Below are 25,284 nucleotides of genomic sequence, written 5' to 3'. Positions count from 1 at the left end.
GCCTCAGGGCCCCGTGGGCTCTCAGGCTCAACTCAAAGAGGCGACAAAATAAAGATGCAAAGTTTTAATTCCTGTACTGATAAAAATAATTCCATGAATTCTGTAAACCATTGCATAAATGCTGTAGTGTAAAAAAATCTAAACAAGTGTTAACTTGAAACAATTCACTACAAGTAAATGATTACGCATTATAAATACTACCTTCTGGGTTAAGAAAGTTCCATTCCAGTAACATTCTCATCTAAATATTCAGAACAAACCTAGATCGAGGCTTCCATAAATTAATCCACATGAAGCATCCACACTGAGCCGAGGTCTCCTGCGACCCCAGTTACACAAACAGCGGAGGCTGGACCGAGACCACGAGAGCCAAGAGGCAGAACGACAGCCGGACCGAGGACGGCGAGGCCCCGGGATGCCCGCGGGGCAGGGAAGGCTCCCTCGGAGGGCCCGGGCCACCAAGACACAGGTGGGGAGGACCCAACGAGCAGTCCCCTGGGGGCCCTAGGAGTTCCACTTGCGAGATTCTTGGGGGGTCCTCGCAGCACACCTGGCCTCAGCGCACGTACCGGGGCGGGGGGGGTTTGTCCCCACGGCGCCGCAGCTCCAGTCTCTCACCGCACAACAAGAACCGACCAGAGTAGCTTATACATAGACCTCAAGCTTAACTGTCCTTAATTGTTTATAATTTGAAAACGTCTAGGCTACTTATTGGTAATAAACATTGTCCTGTTTCCCAAAGAAGACCATAGGCCTGAAATGGGAAACAAGTGCATAAATATTAATAAAAATAATTTTAACGGTGGTAACAGTAGCACAAAATATGTCATTTCTAAGAGCTAATAAATCATCACTATCATTAAAAACAAAGTAGATTCACTAAAACCAACTCAATAGTCACCTTTAGTAGTGGACTAGCTGCAGAACGTCATGGATCCACCTTTAAACAGAGCTATCGGTGTGTCTTACGTTAAAAAAGGTTTTCAACCTCTTACTATAGTAAATATTTGGTTACTGATAAAAATTTTTACCGAGCCACTTTGCACTTTACAAAATGCTATTAAACGTCTTTGGCAAAGCCACGGGTGGGCCGAGACTTCCAGGCCAGAGGGCCAGCTACGGCTGCCGCACGGAGAACAAAGTCTGGGTCAACTACAGACATCCTTTGCTGCTTCCCAGATTTCTAGGAAAAATGACCCAATGCAGACCAGAGAAGATTCAAGTCCTCACCAAAACCACACCTGTTCTCAGGAGCGTTTCTGCCACGGCCAGGCTGTCTCTGCAAGCCCGGGGTCACCGGGGTGGCTCTGGTAATTGCCAGGCTACCTGCAGCCTGGGAGCCTCACCCCTGCAAGCTGGTGTCCCTCCGGCTGCAGGGAGCGGCCGTGGGCAAGCCTCTGGCCTCAGGCCGCCCAAGTGGGAGCCAGGACACACTCCCAGCAGGCTCGCGAGGCTCAGGCACGGCTTTGTGAAGTTAATGTGAGAGCCTCCGCCATCGAGGCCCTGGGCCGCACTTCCCCTCAGAGGAACACACAAACCCGAGGGAAGGGCGTCTTCCGCCCCTCGTGCGAGGCTCAGGCACTTAGAAAAGCGGCCGCAGGTCACGGAGCACGATCGGGCTCAGCGTCACTGCATGGTCCTGGAATATAAAACTCCAATTAATGTGCGTATGCACGCAATTAGGAGTCCCTTTCACAAAATTAAAAACCTCTAAATGTGTCTTTCGGTATCACTGCTATAAATACTATTTGCACTTAATTTGAAAACTATAAAAAATCCTAGGCATTTCTCACTACTAGATAAACGCTCATTTCATAAGTACTAATTTCAGGATAGGAAATCTAAGACCTTTACCATACCATGAATTAACAATAAACTGATAGGAAATGGTGTAAGTTCACAGTTCACATACAAAGCTTCGCATTATCGCATATTAAAAAAACAAGAACCTAGAAAGCAGCTTATACCAACTCAGAATGTCTAACGCCCCCGGTTTACAAAGTGCTTGGCGGGGTCACAGTGCGTCATTCCCGAGCCCGTGGGGCCGGCCGGGTGGGCTCTGGGGTGCGCCCGTGAGGTTCGAGAGAAGCAGGCCGGAGCCCGGGGTGGGGACGCCGGAGCAGTCACCATGGGAGGGGCTGGCCCTCGCAGTAGGGGCAAGGGGGCGCGCCCGCGGCGCACGGCTCACAGAGCACGCGGTGCTGGCAAGGCTGGAGGATGGCACCGCGGGCCCGCTCCCGGCACACGGCGCACTGCTTCGCTCGCAGCTGGAAGATCACCTGCAGGGCGAGACACGGGTGGTGGTGGGGTCGGGCGACCTCCAGCAGAACCGAGGCCCCGGGAAAGCCATGGATGGGGCCGTCATGGGTCATTGGGGAATGTGGCCCCGGCTGCAGAGTCAGGGCCAAGGGACGCCCCTGGAATGAAGGTGGGGGCGGGAGAGCCCTCGCGAGACGCCAGGAGCCGAGCTGCCACACCGGCGTGAGAAGGGGCGGCCAAGCAGGTGGCCACCTCAAAGGGCTAGGCCCTCATAGAGGCCCCCAACCGACACGCTGTGGCCAGCAAGCTTGAGGGTCTGGGCTGGTGGGGACCCTGACTCGGGACCCGGGCCTCCAGCCACAAGAGCAGCCAAAGCCTGGGGGACTATGCCTCAGCGGCTACTGGAGGACAAGAGCGTGTGAGGGCCGTGGAACCTTCCAGATGCTCCACGGTCTCACAACAGGCCCTGGTGTGGAAGGGATTTACAGCCGAGGGCAGCAAAGGTGAAGGGTGGAGACAGGCAGACATCTACCCAGGGACCCCGGAGGGCGACCTCTGTGAGGTGCCGCTCCGGCTCCGGCTCCGGCTCTGACCCCGCGGGACGGGAGGGGCGCACACCCTGTCCTCGGAGGGCAGAGCTGGCAGTGGGGACGGATGGGGTCTGGTGAGGAAGACCGGGGGGCCGTCCAGAGCCGGAACCAGGACTCACCCCATCCACGGCTTCCAAGTCCAGGCGCAGCTGACTTTGCAGGGAGTGCAGCTTGGGGAGAGGGACGGCGCCCAGGTCGGCACAGCGCTGCAGCCCCCGGCCCTCCAGCTCTTCCCGGAGCCGCCGGAACTGGGCCTCCACCTCCTCCTTCTTCTGCAGCGCCAGGTCCCGCGCACTGTCTGCGGCCAGGGCCCGCTCCTTCGCCTCCTTCGCCTCCCGCCGCCACGCGTCACAGGCCTGAAACCCGGGGCAGGGGCGGGCTGCAGCAGCGGCACGGGGGCCCCCCTCGCGGGCGCGCCTGCCCCACCCCCACCCGTGCTCACCTGCTGCACCTGCTGCCAGGACTCCTCCCACTGCCTGATCTTCCTCTTGGCCTCGTCCAGCTGCCGCCTGACGCGGGCCAGCTCCGCGCTGTTCGGACTCGCACTTGAGGACGGGGCAGGGCCGGTGTTCAGGATGGGGGACGGGCTGGGAGAAAAGCTGCCGGAAACAAAGTCCCAGATGCTCCCGGGGACGCCGTTCAAGCCTGAGCGCAGAGGGGACAGGAGAGGTCACAGGCCGTGGCGCTGAGACCCCACCTCGGGGCCCCGCTGACAGTGACCCCTGCCCCTGGCACCCTTTCCAGCTGCTTGGGCGTCTAAGCAGAAGAGGACATGAAGTCAGGGCTGTCCCTGCACCATCCCTGGCCCCCAAGCCCCACCTTGCCTCAGTCTGCAGGCCCCGCAGCTGTGGGGGTCGCCTACGGTAGGGGTGTGCACGAGAGAGTAACGTGATACTTAAAATACTCTTTTAAAATACGACGAGTTACACGAGGTAACGTCTCCCAACAAAAAATACAAGGACTTGTGCCGTTACTGTTGCGCCGGTCGGTGTACTTGGTGCCGGGTCTCTAGTGACATCACAGGTCCCGGGGCCTGAGGCCCACCACCGCGCACGGGTGACAGCTAGGGCCATCCCGTGTTCACGCCCTGAGGCACCCTCAGCGGACTGGACAGGGGACCCCTCAAGCGGTGGCCGCCCCTGAGATCGGGCAGTGCAACCACGTGGGAGGGCAGCACACCCCACCGCCCCCCTCCCCCCACAGACATCATGCAGGGCAGGCATGTCCCCACCAGCACCCGCTCACCTAAGGAGCTGTAGGACGCGGCCGAGGAGCCCAGCGCTCCGGGCTCCGATCTGAGGGCCGGCGGCTGCTGGGGGGGCGTCATGGCCGAGGAGACGAGTGGCCCCGACAGGGACTGGGAGAGCGAGCTGAGCGGGGAGGTGGACAGCGATGAGGACGAGTGCAGGGATGGGGAGCGGGGCAGGCAGCCCGGGATGCTGACGGGTGCCGAGCCCCCCAGTGACCTCGGACCTGCAGAGAGCGGGGGAGGCCAAGTTAGCGGGCGGGGCGGGGGCAGCGTGACCACCATGCAGGGACACGGCGGCCGCGCCCGGGTCTCTCTGCGGAGACCATGTTGCTGAGACGGAGGTACCCCGAGGGGCCAGGGGCTGAGAACCTGCCCAACCGAGAACCGCCGCAGGGCTCTGAGGAGAAAGCCTGGCCCTGGGAAGAGCCCGCGGTGCGCCCTCCTACCTGTCGGGCCCAGGTCGCCACTGTCATGCTCTTCCAGCTCTCTGTCTAGAGCTGTGAGGCCGACGTCACAGAGATGAAGCTCCAGAGCAGAACCTGGTGAACCAGACGTCATGTCAGCGCGGGGCCACACTGCAGCCTGGCCCCCACTGGGGAGACCCGCCTTCTCCTCCCCCAGACCATGGCGCTAGCACGGTCTCTGGAGCCCTGGTACGCTCTAGGCCCATCTGCTAAAGGATCAGAGGCATCGAACAACGTGGGGCCCCCCACCTCCCAAAGCTTTCCCTCTCCTGCAAGTAGGGGCCTCCCTCCCTTCACCCCCACCCCCTGACAGCAGACCCTGGGGACCCAGCTCAGGCCCACCAGCCCCCAAATCTTCTCAATTCAGCAGCTGCACAGCGGTCGACTCCGGAAGGAGCGGCAGAGGACCCGGCCCTCCGTGTGACTCCCAGGACACCGGCTGGGGCCTGAGCTGCTGCTGTCTCCTGGCCCAGGGTCTGCAGAAGACCCTGCGGCGCTGAAGGCGCAGCACAAGGAGGTCAGCTGCACGCCGCCCTGCCCCCACCATGCACCCTCCCAGGAGCAGGTGGGCCTTTCCCGTGTGGCTGAGCCTTGCCCCCCCCCGCTGCTGCCCGATCAGATGCATCAGGTACCATCTCTGGAGGCCACAGAGCATCCCCCGTCCCCAGGCCCCCAGGACAGACTGCCGTTCCAAAGCCCAGGGGATGCACCGTGGAGGCCCTAGTTGGGCCTGCTCGTTCTGGGTCCGTGAGCCCGGCTTCCGGAGCCTTCTGCCTCTGCCCTACACCCAGCGGACTAGTTTCAAAGTCCCCTGAACTGTGTCTGACAAATGACAGCAAGTCAGAACCACTGGTCATTTCTGACCACGTCCCGCCCTCAGCTGGGCCCAGACTCCTGGCCATGTCGGACACGCCGCTGTGCCAGGGACGTGCTGGGAAGCAGCAGGAGGACCGCGACCACTGCAAACGACTGCATTCGAATCCAGAAGTGAAGGCCGAACCTGCCGGAGGCTGCACAGAAACTACTACCTCTTCAAATGAAAAGCATTTACCGTAATTACTAGGAAAACACGGGGTGGAGAGTCGGGGGGAGACAGACTTCCAAACTACCGGCTGCGGGACACGTGCAGAGCAGACTTGAGGTCCGGCCCCAGTGGGGACCGCAGCGTCCTGGAGGCGGCCCAATGCTGCCTAAGTCCCCAGAGCGCAGGCGCACATCTGCCGTCCTCGGGCCACCAGCTCTGGCGTCCGTGGCAGGTGAAGAGGAGACGTGCTGGCCGGGGCTGGGGGCCCAGGGGGCTGCACCGCCTGGCGAGACCTGTGCACTCCGTCAGTGCCACTGCGCCCGCTCGCAGACGCGGCCAGGAGCACAGAGCGGGGGCACTATGCAGGCACCGCCCCCCACCCCCACCCCGCTTTGGATCCCAGCCCCCAGGAGAATTCGACCAAGGTCAGCCTGCTGCCCCACCCTTCGCCCTGGCCTCGGGCCTGCCCGCTCTAAAGGAAACACCCTTCCAACAAAGGTTTTAGGGGGTCCCGTAGCTCCCATCCAGGAAGGAGGTGAGCATGCCGGGTGGCAGCCGGGCCAGCAGCCCCCCCGCCCCACCCCGTGAAGAGCATAGAAGCCAAGGAGAGCTGAGCATGGACGCGGGGCCTCGGTCCTCTGTGGGGCACAGGGAAAAGGCCCCAAGCCAAGACAGCCAGGGAGGCCGCCGTGGCACCACAACCCCCAGCAGCCCCTGCAACCGAGAGTCGCGGGAGAACGGACAGATGAGTCCCTCAGGGAGACACCGCCCGCCTGGGGCCTGTGCAGCCCCTGCTTCCTGTGGGTTCCCTCAAACCAGGCTTCTCTGGACCCTCCACCTGCTTGCCAGCGAGCTCCTTCCTAACACCCAGCAGCACAGAGGCATTTGCATCCTGGGGCCGCCAAAACCAAGCATGACAGGAGGCGGCTTCCAACAGCGCCCCACAAATCCATTCTCGCTGTCGGGACCTAGAAGTCAGTCCAGACCAAGGCCCGCAGGGCCGGCTCCCCCCAGTGGCTCCAGGGGAGGCTCTGGCCTGCTGGTGTTGCTGGCAACCCCTGGCTGTCTTGGGCTGGTGGACACATCACCTCAGCCTTTGCCTCGGCTGTCACACGGCCATCCCTCCGCATGTGGGCCAAACTACCTTCTTATAAAAACACACATCACACTGGGTTAGGACCCATCCGAATGACCTCATTTTACCTTGTTTGCATCTGCAAAGACTGTTTCCAGATAAAATCACGTTCTCAGACAAGAAATCAGAACTGAGACCTACCTTTTGAGGACACATAATTCTACCGGCAATAATGGGAGCCATGAACAGACACCTGCCCAACTACCCTCTTGGGGGCTCTGGTGCTTGAACAGGCATCTCCCGAGTAGACCAAAGGCCCAGAACTCCTGGGACCGCCCCCCCCCCCCCGGACAGAACTGTGAACTGCCCGAAGGGTGCACCTGCTCCTGGGGCAGACACTGCAGATCCTGATGCCTCTCACCCAAGCCCACCCCTCGCTGACCAACCCCCACCCCTTCTTGACATCCTGTCTCCACCTCACTCCAAACTACTGCCAAGCCTTGCCCTCCAGCTTTGTCAGCCTTGTACCCATGCCTCTGTACCCCTTGAAAAGGCAGCATCCCCCTCAACCTTGCCCTCCTACCCTGAGGAGCCTGGGGGGCTTGGTAGCCCCTCCAGTGCCTGCTCCATGCCCAGACACACCCAGCTTCGGCAGCCCTAACCCTCAGATGCCAACGTCCCCCAGTGCACTTTGCCGCCTCCCACCAGGAAGAGGCCCCACTGTGGCATCAGCAGCTTCTCAAACTCTGGGGACACAAGAGCCTCCCTTGCTGGTGCACCAGGGCCCACGCACTCAGTGGGAGCCCAGCAGGAGACCTCAGCCCCTCTATCCTCCCTGAACTTGCACCAGTGAGGGCCCCAAGCTCCAGCTATCTCAGCAGATTGCCCCTCATGCCCCACCAGCACTGTCCCTCAAGTGGCCTTTCTATGATGCCAATCCCGGCACGTCAAGAGTCCTTCCTCCCAGAAAGACCGTGCCCCTGGGCGTGCTGGTGGACACTCGGGCCAGACCCAGCCCCCACTGCGGCTCTTCCTGTCACACAACACTGCTGTAGGCTGCAGCCTGGCAGGCCTTCCATCAGCGCCCCTTGTCCTGTGAGAGCTTCTGCTCAGCCTCACAAACCCTCGTTTTGCACGTCGGCCCAGACTTTGAGGGCACCTGGACCCCGTGCAGACTCACCTGCTGAAAGCAAGCACTGCCCCCCACCATCTGCCCTGCCCCCACCTCTCCACGCTCTGCGCTGTGGCCACAAGGATGGAGGCCCAAACCCACCCTTCCTGTGCTGGCCTAGGGTCTCAAGCCTCTGTCCTGCACATGCAGGTCAGCCAGGCCTGATGATGCGGACTTAACCTTCAGCACCAGGTCAGGCATGGTATGCTTTAAACCGACATTCCTAGAAACACTTTCTGAATAACAAAAGCACAAATGAACTGACAGATGGGGGAGAAGAAGCTGAAGCAGGAACCTTTCCTCACCTGGAAAAGATTTATCTTTTCACGGTCCCCCACCCCCACCCCATGACTCAGCAGAGATGCCCCCCTCCCCCAGCCTCAGGCACAGAGGGGACACAGAGGGGCCGGCCCGCCCATGACAGCGCAGCCAGCGCGCAGGGGCACACTGGCTGCTCGTCTCAGGGGAAGACCCTTGCCTCCTCCACCTCACTGCTCTGAGTCAGACCCAGGTGCTCCGGGATATTCTCTAAAAGGAAGAACGGACTTTTAAGAAGACTTGAACACTCAAAATCTAGAGCCAAATTACGAAAGCTGTGCCATCTGACCCAGAACCCTTGTCTTGCCCAACTACCAGGAACCGCCCAGATGTTCATGAGAAATTAGTGGAGAGCTGCTGAGTAATTGCCCTGGCAATCCCCAGATCCTGACGTGACACAGCACATTCAAGAGGCAACGCGGTCCTTCGGGGTCAAAGGACACACAGGAACAATGTGCACAGTGCATAGAATTAAAGACCAGCACAGGGCAGCCCTGATACCCGGGATGCTCCCCCGCCAGGGCCGGATGCCCCCCCAGCAGACGGTCCTCCCCTAATACAGGATGGAGAAGCAGCCAGCAAACCCACTCACCCACCCGCCTGAATTTCCAACAGTGCAGGCGACGATCCCCGGCAGGACAAGGCAGGAACCACGTCCTGGCCGGGGAGCAAAAGATGCACCTCTCCCCCTGGAGAAGCCCCGCGGATCGCGCCCACGCAGGGAACCAGCGGGCGCCTCTGCAGAGCAGATTTCCAAAAAGGGTATGTTTGCATTCACATCCCTGCACAGCCTCCAAGGAACCTGGTACTGACCCCTGGCTGTCACACCTGGCCCGGCACACAGGCAACTACAACGGGTATGAGCAGCACCTGGAGATGAGAGGAAGTGCACCTGGGGAGGAGGAAGGTCGGGGGAGAGGAGACACTCTTCACCTGGTGGGGGGGCGTGGGTGCAGGGGGGTGGTGCACCCGGGGAGGAGGCACACCGGGGAGGTGGAAGGAGCAGGGAGGTGAGAGATGCGCCTCACCTGGGGGCATGGCGCACCTGGGGAGGAAGCGCAACCGGGGAGGGGGGTTTGCGCTCCTGGCAGGGAGGCGCGTCGAGAGGGGGTTGGCTCTCACCTCGCCGGGGGTGCACAGCCAGTTCCGCATAACGACGACCCACACCCAGACGGCGAGGGGCTGACGATGCTGACTCACCGTCCACCGCGCCGCCGCCGCCGCCGCCGATTCAAACGCAGCCCGCGCCCCGCCCGCCCCGCGTCGGCCCCGCCCCCGGTGACGCAAATTAGACCCGCCCGCCCACCCGTGCCAGCCCCGCCCCCGACTGACGCAACCCTTCGATCGGCCCCGCGCCAGCCCCGCCCCGAGTGACGTAACCCTGAGACCGGCACCACCCACGCCGTGCCGGCCCCGTCCCCGAACGTCGAGACCCTCCGACTCGCCCCGCGCCAGCCCCGCCCCCGCCGCACCTGTCCCGGGGCCGCGGGCAGGTGCGCGTGGGGGAGCCCAGCCAGCCCGAGTCCTCCGAGCCCCCAATCCCTCGCCGCACCTGGGACCTGGGCGGGGTGTGTGGGACCCGGGCGGGGCGCGCACCTCCTGACATAGGCACCTGCCCCTCCGGCCTCTCGGCGCCTCGAAGCAGCGTGCCCAAAGCCCAGGTGCACGCAGGGGCTTCGCTCGGCAGGGCCGCTTTTGTTCAGGGAAACGGTCTTCGCTCGGGGCGGACCAGCTCAGGTGTAAACGCGCACACCAGGGAGCGCGCCCACCAGGGAGCACGCTGTGGCCCGGGGCCAGGCCGGGGTCAGAATGAACACGACCTGGCCCTGCCCCTGCCCTCGAGGTCACTGCGAGCCCGCAGCCCCACAGCCAGGCCCTCCGGCCCCTCCATAGTCCGTCTGGTGTCGGGATGAAGGCTCTCCCGCCCTTTACTCCCAGCCACTTCCGGCAATGAGCTCCGCAGACGACTATTTCAGATGGTCACTATTTTAATCTGGAACCTGCTCACATGAAGTGTAAGGCAAAGGAAACGAAATCTATCAAATGACCCCGAAATTATTCCACTAAATCCATTAACTACACAATTAGTCTATTTATTTTAGAGTTTACTCCTTCTCTGTAGGCAGTGCACTGGTAAGGACAGAACCAGAGCCACACTATCCTATGTGAGGAGAAATCAGCCGGTCTACATCTGCCAGCCTCAGGAGGTAGGGCAGGCTCTTTCCAGCCCTCCTAAGCAGCAGAAAGGCGGCTGGCTAGGGCCCTCCTAGGGCCAGAGGGCAGCCCTGGGCAGTCCTAACTGGGCCCGTATTACTGGGGTATGACAACACGTGATCTCGGGAGAGAACAGGAGAGTCCCACCGATGGCGGCAGCTCATGATTTTAACAGCAACAAAAATGTACTATCTGTAAACAAGCAAGGTTGATCCCGAAAAGACATTAACCTCTTCACTCTGGGTAACTGGTTCACAGAACATTTAGGTAAAGGAAAGAAGGACCTGCAAAATGCTCAGTGACACACGCAAACAGGCTGAGGACCCCCTACTGGAAGGATGACAGCTGGGGACACTGAAAATATACGGATCTGATCTGGAGCTGCCACACCTGCCTCGAGGCCGCTTTCAAAGCACAGGTGCACCCAGCTCTATCCCTTCCTCGGGGAACAAAGCTGAGTATGGCCTCAGCTGATTAGGGCAGGGAGTGTCTTGCCTAATGACTTTTCTAGGATGCGCCAATTTTACTATTACTATCTTTAAACTGGGGAAAATAAGCTTAATTTTTAAAAACTCTGCATAAAACCCAAAACAATAAAATCAAACATGCCGTTCATACCAATGGCTTTCCGGCTCCTGTCCAGGTGCAAACACACCTGCCCCGTGTGCTTTAACCACACGAGTAGGGCAGCCAAGCGCTGGACTCTAACATTCTCTAGGGCAGCTGCTGAGAGACACACCATACGGACTGCGCTTCCTGAATAACCAACCACTCAACCCCCGAGTGTGGAGGGGACCTGCTCAGTGGCCAGACGGCTCGGGGCTGCCTTCCCGCGGCGCCTTTTGGCCGGATGTGTGAACACTGGCACGGCTGGCCTCCGGGTGCGAGTCAGGGCTGAGTTCTCGAGCCCACTGGCCACATCGAGTCCACATACAACCAGAGACCTCTGTGGTTCAAGAGGGACACCTCGCTCAACCCCAATTCCAGGTCCAGCTCCAATGCTCGTGCGTGTGTTGGTGCTTCAAAGAACACACACACACAATCTACCCATGAAGGAGGTAAGACTTGAACAAACGCCCCTGGCCTAAGGCAGAGCCGGGACAGCGGCGGGCCGTCTTCACGCCCACGTGGACAGGATTTCCACAAAAGCCCAGAGCACGGAAGCGGGGGTCACAAGCTTGTGCCCGGCAAGGAAAGAAAGGGCTCGGAAAAAACCAGTAGGGGGAGGGGGTGGCTGCATCAAGGGTGCCCTCTCTTCCCCCAGCGTCCCTTCCCGGGGTGGGGTGGGGGGGACGGGGGCGGGGCCAGCTCGATTCTACAGGGTTCTTCGGCAGAGAAAACAGCTCCACAGCAGAGCCCGAGCGGGAACACCAGGGCTGTGCGGGAAGACACACCCGGCCACAGAAGGTCCCCGGGCTTCTAGAAGAGTAACCTTTGAAGAACCTCTTCAGAATGAGCACAGGGGCTCTGGGAAGGCCAGCCTGTGGCGGGAACGTGGAGAATGTCCCAGGAGTCAGCCGTGACACCGGGGCAGGATTGCACACACCTGCCAGGCGTCCCTCACGTCAGCAGGAGGGACCACAGTGGCTCTCGGCCCCTTTGAAGTCCAGGACTTGCCATCTACAGGGCCGCTGGAAAGACACCCTCTCCTCCCTGACCTGGGCCAGCGCCATCTGCACCTGCATCTCAGCTACGGGCCCCGAGGCTGGCGGTGTGACCGGGGTGCATGAGTTGCAGGGGGTGGAAAACAACGTGCACACACTCCTTGGCCATCAGCCACGGACGTTTATCTCTGGGTAGGAACAAACCATCTCGGGGCTGGCCACCCGGTGCCCTGACACAGGTACACAGGGGCCTTCCCGGTCCCCCCCACCAGTCCCCAGGAGAGAAGGCGGAAAAGAAGGGGTGTGCTCCAGGGCCCCGGGCGCAAGGACGGACCGCGCTGGAGCTGACTGGGCCGGGCCTCTCATTGGAGCGGCTTCCCTGTCCTGCCCATGGCCACACCGTCCCGGCCCACCCTGGGACCGACAACACCGAAAGAGCCACAAACAGAGCCCTTGCCAAGTCTCCCTCTACCAGGACAGAGATTCGGGCTCAGGTCAGCCCGGCAACGCGAGCCCTCCGCAGCTGCGGCCACACGTGGGACCACCCAGACATGGGCCGGGGGCCTGCACAGCCCAGCAAGGTCATCCCCTCCAGCTCCACGCCCCTCCCCTCACCCGGTGCTTTCAGCACAACCCCCCCCTCCGTCCAGGCTGCAATCACGTGGGTCATCAGTCCCCAAACCCTCGAGGACTCCCAGCAGTTAAGGGCCCTTCAGTGAGGCACGGCCTCTGGCTGCCCTCATCCCCACGCCCCTCCACTCTCATCTTAGGGCCAGGTGGCTGCTGCCGGGGGTGGGGGTGGGGTTCCCAGATCACAGGTGGCTTTCCTACAAGGAGCATTGTGCCCCGTGTCCTGAAATAGATACAACTTAGGTGCGAGGAGAAGTCGGGAGACGAGGGGGAAGTTTTAGACCTACCTGGGGGGGGCTCGGCAGCACCGCCAAGGGGCTCAAGCGGGTGGGCGCGGGCCGGGAGGGAGGGCAGGGCGGTCGGGGAGGAGCTGCCGGAGCCGGCGCTGGACGCCAGGCTGGACGCCACGCTGGAACCCACGCTGTGGGCGAGCGGGTGAGCCACTGCGGACACTGACAGGTGGTTCTGCACAAAGACACACAGACAAGGTGAGCAGATGCGTGCGGAGAACAGCAACGTGACAGCTCGGTGACGGAGGCCACGGCTGGGGGGGGGGGGGGACACGGATGGGACGGTTGGCTAACTTCTTTCTGCTAAGCAAAATATAAAGAAGTTGGACTCTTCCAAACATTCCAGAGGAGCTTTAAATGCCTAGTTGGGGGGCGCCTGGGTGGCTCAGTCGGTTAAGCGGCTGCCTTCAGCTCAGGTCATGATCCCAGGGTCCTGGGATCAAGCCCCATGTCGGGCTCCCTGCTCAGCAGGGAGCCTGCTTCTCCCTCTCCCTCTGCCTGCCTCTCTGCTTACTTGTGCTGTCAAATAAATAAAATCTTAAAAAATAAATAAATGCCTAGTTGGTTACGATAACCAGGACAGAGTCACTAGCTGCTGCTCACCCAGAGACAGACACAAATGCATCTAGAAAGGGTCCTATTTAGTGAGCTTTTCTGCAGAAATGGTTTTCAAGAGCAGACACATGGTGGTAAACAAAAAATCCACCAAAAGGCATCAGCAGAGAATCAACACGGCTTCTGAGAACAAAAAAATGATCTCGTTACCTGAGAAAGGTAAAAAGCATGGGGCAATGCCCATGATCTTTATTTGGTAACTAACAGATCAGAACCAGCACGCTCCTGGAGGGTGGCCAGCAGTGTGGACGGCACACTAATGACCCACAGGATGGGCTGCAAGCCAGGGCTCGGGGATCGGCGCGCCCCAGTCACCGTGCAGGCGGGGACCAGAAGCCACACTGGAGGGAAATGTGTGGCATCTGGTTTTTGCTTCAAAACGAGACAGAAGTTAGCTTTGTGCAGGGGATACGAGACCATCCGAGGAGGGGAGGGCTTCACTAGTTTGTCGGCTTAAGTGAAATTTTCTACAGTAACAATGGTAATAAAAGAATACGTTTCATGAGAGGAGAGACATCTCACACAGAATAGTTTCTCCGAGTCAGTGTTTCCTCCTGGACTGCTGGCTGTGCTCAAGAGGGGCCCCCGGTGCAGACATCAGCCACGAGCGTCAGGGACGCTGCGACAGACCGCCACCGTTCTACGTGAACCCGAACCGCACAAGTCTGGAGAGCGAGGTCCCCCCGGCGCTCCCTGGGCTCAGGCTCAGAGGTGGGCCCCCCGCCTCCACACCGCAGGCCGCCTGCTCCATCCCCCAACGCCGTCCCTCCTCCAGGCTGCGTGAGTCCCCAGCTGCGGCAGGAAGGTGGTGCAGGCACCCCACAGTCTGCCCCACACGCTGAGCCAGGCTGGGAGCCCCTGGCCTGAGGCACCTGCTGTGGCTTCATCCACCCAAAAAGCTGTAGTGCAGGGAGACGTGTCCCTCTAAGACATCAGGTGACACTTTATCCTGAAACCTGAGGACACCCTCGCTGGCGTCTCCCTGAGGCTACAGGGAGGGAGGGCCTGGAGCCGGCGGGTAGAGAGGTGCCCAGAAGCAAGGAAGGGGTCTCCAGAGGGCCGCCAGGCTGGCCTCCAGCCACGTGGCCTTTCAAACTGGAGGTCCCAGGGAAATGCTGGGAGCCACTCTGCTGACCTGGGGATCCCCAGGCTGGCTTTGGGACGGGACAGAGGACGTCTCTGGGCGCAGGCAGGCAGGGGACTGAAGATGAGCCTGGCAGATCACTCCTGGCTGCTGGTGTACATGAGGACGCACTGGGCGGTGGCGGGCCAGCGCGACGTACCCGGGGTGGCCCACACACCGACAAAGCCGCCCCTGGGGTGTCTGGGCCTGACAGGTGCATGCGTCCCCCGTGCACCTGCTATGTTGTTGCCAACATGTCAAGCTTCAGGTTCTTAATGAACATCTTACCATTTTAATCTCTTTGAAACATCACAAAGTAACTAAGCTGCATTTTTACTTTCAACTCCCTTTCTGATTTCAAAGCTCCTGAGAGGAGACAAGAACCTACACAACTTGTTCCGGACACTCTGGAGAGTCCTCTGGGGGTGGCCTCAGGTGGGCGCCGGGGAAAGCAGGGCAGAGGGGGACCAGGTGCATTGCCCGTGTAGGAATTAGGAATAAAGACCATAGCAGAGACCCACGGACAGGAGGCAACGTGCCTGCCCAGAGGGGGCATGTTGGCTGCCACACGGCACCCCCAGGCCTTCAAAGCGCGGGTGGTGAGGGTGGTGACCAGTGCTCTGAGTGCAGAGAGCAGCAGTGGCCAGTGCTGGTGGGGGACCGTGTCCTCATGAAAAGGGGAAATTGCAGACAGACCCGGATGCAGGGGAGAGCACCAGGCAAGACAGAGGGGCCAGTCGGACGACTTCCGGACCGTGAGGGCGTCCGGGGCTGTGGCTGAAGCAGCCCCGTGGGCGGGCTCTGTTCGGGCAGCCCCAGGACACACGGAGATGGGCCATGAAGGGCACCCCTTGCTCCCCACGGGGTTTTGGTTGTTTCCAAAGTGCAACACCAGTGTTTTTTTAACATTGAAACAAAAGACCGTGGAACAGGCCAGTTTAAGAAGAAGGTGAGTGGAAACATAATGACGCCCCAAACAGACAACGGCCGGATGGCTCTGGGTCAGAGGGAAGGCGTGTGAGCCCCAGCAGCCCGGGCTGCCCCCCTGCCGTACCTGCTTGCTGTCCTGCTCGCTGGGCCGGTGGCTGCCCTCAGCAGGGGACTCTCTCCGCTTTGCCTGCAACAGAAGAAAGCAGCGGTAGACTCCAAACACACAGACGCCTACGCTTTGCGAGCGAGCGAGAAGATGCGGAGTCCAGAAGTGTCGGAAAACAGCAAAGGTGTTCAAGTCACTACCCTCCGTCAGGTCTGACTCTGTCTCTCACACCTGCTCGCTGACCTCTGACCTCTGGGCCGCGTGAGGGAGGGTGGGAGCTCTGCGCTGTGCCCACCGCCCCCCAAGCCTGAAGCAAAGGGTTATTCCGTCGAAAAGTGCTGAACGCCGGGTGGGGGAGGGGGGGTAAGCTTCCTTTGTGAAGGCACGCCCTCCCCTCCCCCATACCTGGGAGCACTCCCTCGCCAGCACTGTGTCCGCGGGACAGACCTCACTAAGTAACCCTGACCTCACCTTACTTTACCTCATACGTTTACCGTCCCAGTTTACCACCCTGGAAACAGAAACCCCTTTTCTTTCATCTTGCCACCTCTGCACGATTTACTGCTCTTTGTTAAAAGGGTATTAAGCTGCCAGGTCCAATTGCTTCTCTATGAAGCCTCACAAACGGGTAAGTAATAACCCTTTCCTCCTGTTTATCTTTTGTCAGTTTAATCTGCAAGGGCCCCAGTGCTGAACCTAAGAGAGTAGTGGAAAATGTTTTTTTCTCCCCTACACATATACAAATCCTGATTCTGACAAGCCACCTGCCAGAACACTGTGCCCAATGAAGGCTTTGCTCAGAGCTCAGGACCAGTACTCCCCCAGGTCAACATAAACACAAAAACTGCAGACCAAGATGTCCTTCAGATCTAAGGAGTATCCTAATTTTTATGACTCATTTTACAGTATGTGAACTCGTAGTGGTGGCTCAGGTCATCCTGGCCTTTCTTCCTTTCTTTTTTGGTTTCTGGATTTGCAAAAGAATCCAGAGTGATCACCAGGGGCAGAGGAGGGGAAGGTGTCCAGGCAAGCACTGACTGGGCCCCTTCCTTCTACAGGACACTTGGGCACGGGCTCAACCCGGAGGTCATCCTGGTATTTCTGGGTCCCTTGCATCTCTCTCATCCAGAAGTGACCTCCCACCCGCAGAGTGGGGTGAGGGCCTCCGAAGTCACTGACCAAAGACCTGAGTATCATATGCTTCCAGGCTAAACGATACTGTGAGGAAAGCAAGGTTATCCTGAAACCATTCTGCTTGCTTTTAGAATACAGGGCTCCCTGCGGGGGACCTCGCCCCTTCGTCCAGGCTCCTCGCCGCTGCGGGGGCCTGGACACTCCACACTGCACTCTGACCCCCGGTGTCAGCTGTCCCGATGCCAGTCCAGTTCCGACACCCTCTGCCTGGGGTCGGCCCCATCACCTGTCCTTGTGACCGACCACTCTGGATCAGGATGCCCACAACTCTCCTCGGCCCCAGCCGCCTTCTAGAACAGCTCACAGGGCTTCGGAAAGCACTTACTTACATTTACCGATTTATTACATAACAGACGATAGGGCAAAGAACACAGACAGCCAGAGACAAATCAGGTGAGGTCCAGGAGAGTCCTGAGCTCAGGCAGGTGCCACCTTCCCAGCACAGAGATGCTACCAACCTGTACTTTGGGGATTTCCATGGGGTTCATCCCATTAACTCCATCTCTGGCCCCTTCCTGCCCCCTGGAACATGTGGGGTGGCACAGAGAGTTCCAAGCTTCTAACCGTGGCTTGGCCTTCCCGGCGCCCGGCCCCCGTCCAGGAGCTATGAGAAACCCACCCAGAGTCACCTCCTCAAAACAAAAGATGTTTTTATCACCCAGGAAATTATAAGGGTTCTAAGAGCTGTGTCAGGAACAACATACATGTTTTCTAGGATTTCATAGCCTGATCCTGTTGAGAAACATCAGCACACGGTGTGTTCTGGGCAGACAGAGCCGGCCCGCGGCCCACACTCAGGCCCCAAAGCAGGGAGCGTGCCGTGGAGATGCTCCTTCCCTCCCCTGCTCAAAAACAAGGGAGTCCAACCCCAGACAGAGTCCTCAAACCCAGGACCACGTCTACACACAATGAGACCCCAGGTGCTTCTCCCCAGGCGTGCCCGATGCACGGATACGGTCAGTGCGGCAGGAGTGAGTCTGAGGATGCACTAGAGGCTCGTGGTTTTGTGCCGAACCTCCACTTACTCTGTTCACGGTGCAAAGGAAGTAGCGGGGGACGAGTGCTGTGCACAAGTCAAGATCTGGGGTTTGACGTCGATCCTTACAAACGACGAGACTTGGAGCGAGGGGGAGACTGAGCCCTCCCCGCACAGCTCCCCCGCGGTGTGATCTCCTTCTCCAGACCTGGTGCCCTGGGGTGGCCGGTGACACCGCCGCCCCCCCGCCTGGCCCTCCCAGAGGGGCCGCTGCAGCAGGAGAGCTCAGGGGGGCAGCTGCCCGGCTGGCTGTGCCCCTGAGCCGCCACCAACACGGTACACGCGGGGCCCCAGAGATCAGAGCTGGCCCACAAGAGAGCGCTGGCCTGCTGGCCTTTTATTCTAGTGGAGATGAACTCACAGGAGCGTAAGCTTTCCGAAGTGAAGGGCTCCGTGGCACTCAGCAAGGTCACGAGGTTGTGTGACCATCAGCTCCGCACAGTTCACACGTCCATCCCCCCAGGAGCTCGCCCACAGCCCCGGCCCCCACTCTGCACCCTAGCAGGCCAACTTCTTAAATTGCAAAATAATTAAAAAAAAACAACAACATAAAAGACGCCCTCACCAGACCCCATGTGCAGGCATGGGCACGCTGTTCCGGCACCGTCCCCCAAGGGGCCCGGGGCTTCCATCCTGCGTGTTGCCTTCCCGGGTACAACCCCCCGAACCGGCTCCATTCAGCCCAGGCCCTCAGGGAGGCCAAGCCAGTGGCCCTCTGACCACCACCTAAGCACACGACTGCCACGGCCCCTGGGAGCCACCAAGAGGAGAGAGGGAGGGCTTCCTGCCATGCCCAGCGCTGGCTAGGCTACGGGCCGGCTGGTGGTCCGGAACAATCCCCCGCTTGGTCCGCCAGGGGACACTTGGCTGGGAGTGAAGGGGGGGGGTCAGCGGCACAGGGACTGGGCCCCACCAGGGCTGCACAGTGAGGGAAACCTGTGTGCTGTGGGCACGGGGACGCGAGCAGGGATCACGCTGGACACCCCGGTGCTTCGGAGCCAGGACCGCGGGGACACAGCAAGCACATGACCATTCTGGGCTCCGGGCTCAGACACACATGCAGAGGCCACTGTGTGCGGACCCACGTGGAGCGCAACCACGGCCAGGCCACCTCCGGCACAGGACACAGGGAGGCACAGAATGGACCGCGACCGGGCGTCTCACCGGCCGGGCTCCTTGCAAGTAAATTCCACCCAGTTTTTCTCACCTTTCCTGTGTGCCTCTTTTTTTTTTTTTTTTTTAAAAGCACCAAGTGGAAAGGTGGGTGGGGAAATGCCCTGTGCTTCCCATTTCCTCCTATGTGGGCACTTTCCCGGCCACCCGAACACTGAGCCGCCTCCGTCCTGCTGCAGGGGTGGCTCTCGCCCTCTTGCAAGCATCCAGCGGGAGCAGACGGAAGGAGCCTACTGCACAGCCCGCGGGACGGGCGGGCGCCAGGGCGGAGCCTCCTCCCGCTCAGACACGAGAGCCCTGATGCGAGCACCCCAGATCTCTCCGTGCCTGAAGCAAACCTGCAGCGCCGGGGGCCGCCCTCCTGGCCGCTATTGAGGGACCAGCCCTGCCAGGACACCGCCCCTCCCGCCACGGCTGTCTACCCAGGAGGAGCCCCACCCGGACTCGGGGCCCCTTCTTGACGCTCAGCCCGACACCGCTGTCCTGCGTGGCCGAAGCGTGTGTGTCTGGAGAGGCTGGGTCAGCCCGCCCAGGCCAGAAGCCTGCCAGGCTCTCACGGACTTCTAGAAGGAGCCGCCGACCCCACAGGCAGACCACTTCCGTTCGTGTCCCTAGGCGCTCATGCCTCAGGTGCTGTCCACTTACGTGTGCAGGCTGGCCACTGCTGGCCACGGAGCTGCTGGTGGGGGCAGGGGCCAGGTCTCGGCAGCCCCAGCCATTGGCCATCCCGAGGCTCTCTGTCAAGAAAGGGAGGCAGAGGGCTTTGAACGACCGCGGGCTGGAAACAGCTGTGTGCAGGGTGACCCGGTCCCAGGAGCCCCCACGCAAGGGAGGGAGGGAGGCCTGGCGACAACAGTCTTCCCAAGTGACGGGAGGGGGGATAGGGGGCGGCGGCAGTGCCACGACAAAGACAGGAAATTTCAACAAGACTAGCCAACCTCCCCGTTAAAATGAAAAGCAGAAGGGGAAGCTGGAGTTTGCGACTGTCATCACTGAGCCAGAAGCCTGGGCCCCGCAGCGCAGGGCAGCCTCTGACCAGGGCGGGGGGCTGGCCCGACGTGCCCAGAAGGCATGCCAGGGGCTACCAGCCCCCCTCCTGCTGCAGACGAGTGGCAGGCATCGGGCACTCACTGTCCACGTGTGCGAAGGCGCAGAAGGGACCCCGCGGGCAGTAACCGGTTTGGCGCATGTCGTTGCACTTGGTGGATTTGTAGATCTAAGAAACAAAGTAAAACAATAAAATCGATACAGTTTAAATATGAAACACGGGCACCTGGGTAGCTCGTCAGTGAAGCGTCGGCTCTGGGTTTCGGCTCAGGTCATGACCTGAGGGTCGGGCTCCCCGCTCGGCGGCTGGGAACGGGTTTCCGCAGGAAGCCAGGAGCTGCTGCATCACAGCGCAGAGGGCCCTGCTCCAAATCTCAGTGGGGTTTCCTGAGAAGGGGGTGGGCACGTGGCCTGTGCCTCACATGCCGTGGTCCACGATCCCCTGCCTTCCACAGAGCAGGTCAGACTGTCCTTGAAATCACACGGAGTCAACTGACCACTTGGCGTTTCCTGAAGAGGCACCCAATTCAGGGCTTGGTATACAGCAGGCACTCAAGCAATGCCCCTGATACGAGTACATGCATGAGCTCCATGGCCAGCCCTAACCCACTACACTTGGGTCAAAAATACTCTCATGGTGCCAACGACACTTGGTTCTGGCCACCAGCTCACCAGGACCCTCGAGGGACAGACCCCAGGCCCCTCCGCACCCCTGCCAGATCCCAATCGACACCCTCAGGAAGGCTTCCCCGGCCTCCCGCCTCCCTTCCCCCACAAATGCCACTCCCCTGGGCTCTTCGCCCTCCTTCCCTGGGGCTTCAAGGACCCTGGGCCAGGAGCAGCCCTCCACCAGAACAAGATGAGTCCCGCTCCTGATGGGCCAGCACAGGCCACAGGGCAACCCTCCGCCCAGGCCTATCACCTGGCCTGGGCACTGACAGGTCCCCATTTCCTGCTCTCCAACTTGACTGCTCCACCCCTGCCCCCTGCTCTCCCCACACAGCCCCCCTCCTGCAAGCGAGTTTGGTTCACAGGGATCGGCACACCCCACCCTCTCTGCCTGTCCTCCTGGCGGGAAGCCTGGCCCTGGGCCTCCACCCCCCACATGCCCTGGTCCCCACATTGTCCCGCCCCCTGAAAGGGGCTGATTTGCTGGCATTCTGCTTGTTTTTTAAAAAATTATTTACTTGACAGACAGAGAGCACAAGCAGGGGACTGGGGCAGAGGGAGAAGCAGACTCCCCACTGAGCAGGGAGCCCGATGTGGGGCTTGATTCCAGGACCCCGGGATCATAACCTGAGCCAAAGGCAGATGCTTAACTGACTGAGCCACCCAGGCGCCCGGTTTTGTTTGTTTTTTAAAGATTTATTTATTTATTTATTTGAGAGACAGAGAGCAAGCACGCAAGCAGGGGAAGAGGTAGAGAGGATCTCAAGCAGACTCCCTGCTAAGTGCGGACCCCCAATTACAGGGTTTGATCTCACAACCCTGAGATCATAAGCTGAGCCGAAATCAAGAGCTGGACACTCAGCTGACCAAGTCACCCAGGCACCCCTGCTGGTTTGTTTTTAACACAAATCCAAGTTTGCACTGCTTAGCTCAGCTTCAGCTGACCACACCCCGCAAGTTCCAAAGAAAGGACTGGCCTTCACCGGCTCCTGGGGGGGTGACCTCTGAGCCCCTGGAACATCCTGCCTGGGAAGTGTCTCCGTTTACCTGGTTGTGGGCCACACCAGATGGTAACAACGTGATTTATGGTGGTGGCTCTGGGCCATGCAGTGTCAGCTCAGCCTCTGGAGGGCTGGAAACCGAGATCAGCCACGTCCACGTGACCCCTGATAAAAATCCTAGACACTAAGGGCCAGGGGGTCTTCCCTGGTTGGTGACACATCACTGCCGGAAGAAGTGGGCGCTGTCCACATGATCCACTGGAGGACAGAGCTGGGCGTCGGTGCCTGTCTCCCAGGGACCCTGCCCTACTCAGGACCCCACCCTCAGCGGATTTCGGCCTGCATCCCGTCAGTTACCACTCTAACTGTGGACACCACAGCACTGCTGAGCTCTGTGGGTCCTTCTAGCAAGTCACAGGACCTGAGGGTGGTCCCCGGGGACCCCAGACACAGGAGTGCCGCACTCGCACAGGCTGGGAGCAGGGCTGTGGCTCCCGTGGCAGACGGGCTCCTACCTCGGGGTGGAACTGCTGCTCCGCGCGAGAATGGCAGTACTGACAGCTGTCCCCGCTGTCACACCTCGCGGGCTCGCCCCACTCGTCACCGTGCTTCACGCTGGGACACGGGGTGGACCTGGGGGGACGGGGCGGGGTCACCAGGGACACAAGAGCAGGCATCCTTCCTGCACACCTGGGGCTGCCCATCCGTCCAGCTGTCACGGGGCTCCCCTCGCATGCAGGATGGTGCGCGCGGCCCCAGACGCACGCCTCTTTCCTTACCAGGACACGCAAAAGCAGGCTGAGCGCCACCTAAACCCAGACAGGACTCAGGAGGCCTGTTTTTATTTTCCACAAAACATAAAGTGAGGCTGAGTCAGAGCCCCATGCTGACGTGAGGAGCATGTCAGGGAAGCAGCCGGGGAGATGGGAGGCCGGGCCCAGCCTCGTGCGCTGCGCGCTCCCTCGAATCTGAGATGTTTGATCCCACAGTCTGAAAACCCAACCCAAATCCTCATTCTTCTGGGACTTACTGGCAACGTTATTCTCATTTCTTTGGATTTACGGAAAAAATTAACAGCAGAAAGAAGTAAGATTTTACTATTATTTAGCACATTTGCTATCCCTTCACTACACGGTAAATTCGTTTTATCTTCTCCAGCTTACCTCCGGTGAATAACACCTGGAGGCTACGAATGTGCGGCTCCCTGCCCCTCAGCCCCGAAACGACACAGAGAGAGGACCCTGGCTGTCACGGACCAGCTCGCCATGAGCGCGGGCACTCTCGGGCACATGAGGCAGCATCGAATCCATGCAAGAAGATGGCAGGGCTCAGGCTGGGACGGGCCCCGCGCCCCAGGGGCTCACCTGTACTGGAACCTCCTGGGGTTTCGCCGTCGGTCCCGGCTGTTGTGGTAGTGCGGACACGCGTAGCCCTGGCGACACAGGCGCGGGGGCTTCGGGCACTGCTCCGTCTTGTAGCTGCCCAGCACGAAGTTAGTGTCTGAAAAACAGGGGTCCACGTGGGAACGTGTACACGTGCTCACACGGCCAGGGGAAGAAGTATCCCCAGTATCCGTAGACGGATGAACACAGTGTGTCTGCCCCACAGCCACGCACACCCGCTACAAACCAGATGAACTCGAGAACCTGCTGATCAGGGACAGGCCAGACACAGGAGTCTAGCGACCGTGTGATTCCACCACAGGAAAGGTGTGTGCGGCAGATCCGCAGACAGGAAGGACAAGGGTGCAGTGGGGGAGAGGGTGGGGCTGACCGTGGGGGCCAGACAGAGTCTCAAACTAGCTCCCAACAGGGCTGCACGACCCCAAACATACTGAAAACCCCTGAAACGGACACGTTAATCCTGATGTAAACGATGGACGTTGGATGATAAGGGCACGTAGTCCTTGTCGGCTCGCAGGTGGGGACACATGTCCCACAGCGGTGGGGAAGGAGAGCACGTGGAGTCACAGGGTATGTGGGAACCCTCTGTACTTTCCCATAGTGGAACCTAAAACTGCCCCCAAAATAGGTCTATTTTTTTAATGATTAATTTCATGCTCTTTGAATTTCATCTCAAAGCAAAAACAAGCCAAAAAACCACTGGGGTCATTTAAAAGCAGGAACTAATGAGAGGATATTCCTAAAAATTATACCATTCTTGGGCTGGTTAATAACGGACAGCACTGAGCTCCATGCGAGGGACAGAAAGCAGCAGTGGGAGGGACAGCCCAGCCCAAGAGCCCGGAACCACGCCACCTGGCCCTTAAGAAACGTCTCCAAGTCCAGCCGCACCAAATTCAATGTCAAATACGTCATCAAAAGACAAGAAAGGTAAACCACACAGGAGGGTGTGGAGAGAACAAAAGGGGTTTGAAGAACAAAAAGGCCGACTTTAAGAAAATTATAGAATATTGATTCCCAAGTATTGACTGCTTGCCCGGTAGACACAAGGTCCTGCCGAGTGCCACGAAACAGGCAGAAATGAGCTGTTCACAGCAACCAGGAGACATAGGCTCCTCGATGCCTTCAAAGCTGCAAAGTAAACGTGAAGGCCAGGCGTCCAGAAAGTCGCCTGCGAGCGTTGTCCCAGCTCCTGGGGCGGTGAGGACGTGGTCTGCACACACCCAGGCGTGCAAACGCACACCAGAAGAAGCACACACATCCCACGCTCACGGCAGAAGGCAACCAAAACACAGCCTATGACCCCAAAGTCCTTCAGGAGGCAACGGACACAGGAACGGTGGTCTATCCCAACAGTGGGCTAGAAGTGGGGAGAAGACATGCGCTAGCGAGCCAGGATGATGTGGCTCCAGAGGAAAGAAGCCCATCTGAAAATCTACATCCCAGATGATTCCAACTACATGACATTCTGGAAAAGGCAAAGCCATGGAACAGAACGATGGCATAAAGGGCCAGGGGTCGCCAGGGGCTGGGGCAGTGGTGCCAGCCTGTAGGACCCTGTAGGGCAGACACAGGACTGACTTGTCCAAGCCCATCCCCCACCCCCAGGCCACCAGGAGCCCTGAGGGAAACTGTGCTCAGTACTTAGTGATAAAGTATCCATCTTGGTTCCTTGACTGTAACAAATGTATCAGGTCAGTGCAGGTGTTTCTAACACGGAAGGGGGGGGAACGTGGGAACTCGGTCCTACCTGCAACTTTTCTGTAAATCTAGAGAGGCCCCAAAATAAAATCTACTAATGAAAAAGCCAAACCCCACCTCAGCCCAGCTCTGGGACAGGAAGCCCAGGAAGGAGCTGTGCCCGCGACGCAATCCCCTCCCTGGTGGCAGCCGGCGGCTGACCTCACCAAGGAGACGCCGCAGTAAAGGTCAGAGCAGCCTTGGGGACCAGACGTGTGGGTTCAGATCCCACTTGGCGGCCGCTACCTGAGGGACTGGGGGTAATGTACGCAACTGGAGACTCAGTTTCCCCATCTGGTCTCTGAATGAAGGGGGTGAGGTCCACTGTGTGGTCATTTTGCAGACAGAGACGAATGCCC

At 59.6% G+C, this 25,284-nt stretch overlaps 1 protein-coding gene across 4 annotated transcripts in view; it reads right to left on the bottom strand.

Annotated features, from left to right (window-relative positions):
- Positions 1 to 49: 49 nt before the first annotated feature.
- UNKL (unk like zinc finger) overlaps positions 50 to 25,284 on the bottom strand; it is a 34,586-nt gene continuing 9,351 nt past the window's right edge. For 2 of the 4 annotated variants that reach the window (XM_078075005.1, XM_078075006.1), the window contains exons 5-16: positions 23,147 to 23,282; positions 22,298 to 22,415; positions 20,197 to 20,281; positions 19,711 to 19,802; positions 15,681 to 15,743; positions 12,886 to 13,063; positions 4,545 to 4,637; positions 4,095 to 4,322; positions 3,292 to 3,494; positions 2,969 to 3,205; positions 2,128 to 2,279; positions 50 to 1,639 (exon numbers count right to left, since the gene is read on the bottom strand). In XM_078075005.1, the coding sequence (XP_077931131.1) occupies positions 1,627 to 1,639; positions 2,128 to 2,279; positions 2,969 to 3,205; positions 3,292 to 3,494; positions 4,095 to 4,322; positions 4,545 to 4,637; positions 12,886 to 13,063; positions 15,681 to 15,743; positions 19,711 to 19,802; positions 20,197 to 20,281; positions 22,298 to 22,415; positions 23,147 to 23,282 (1,598 nt within the window). In that variant the 3' untranslated portion in view covers positions 50 to 1,626. Of the gene's footprint in view, positions 2,280 to 2,964; positions 3,206 to 3,291; positions 3,495 to 4,094; positions 4,323 to 4,544; positions 4,638 to 12,885; positions 13,064 to 15,680; positions 15,744 to 19,710; positions 19,803 to 20,196; positions 20,282 to 22,297; positions 22,416 to 23,146; positions 23,283 to 25,284 lie in introns of all 4 variants that reach the window. The other 2 variants (XM_036083374.2, XM_036083365.2) reach the window with 2 other exon arrangements.

The sequence above is a fragment of the Halichoerus grypus genome, chromosome 6 (genome assembly GCF_964656455.1).
Source record: "Halichoerus grypus chromosome 6, mHalGry1.hap1.1, whole genome shotgun sequence".
Lineage (NCBI taxonomy): Eukaryota > Metazoa > Chordata > Mammalia > Carnivora > Phocidae > Halichoerus > Halichoerus grypus.
The sequence above is the reverse complement of the archived record's forward strand: the minus strand, read 5'-3'. Positions and strand labels throughout refer to the sequence as shown.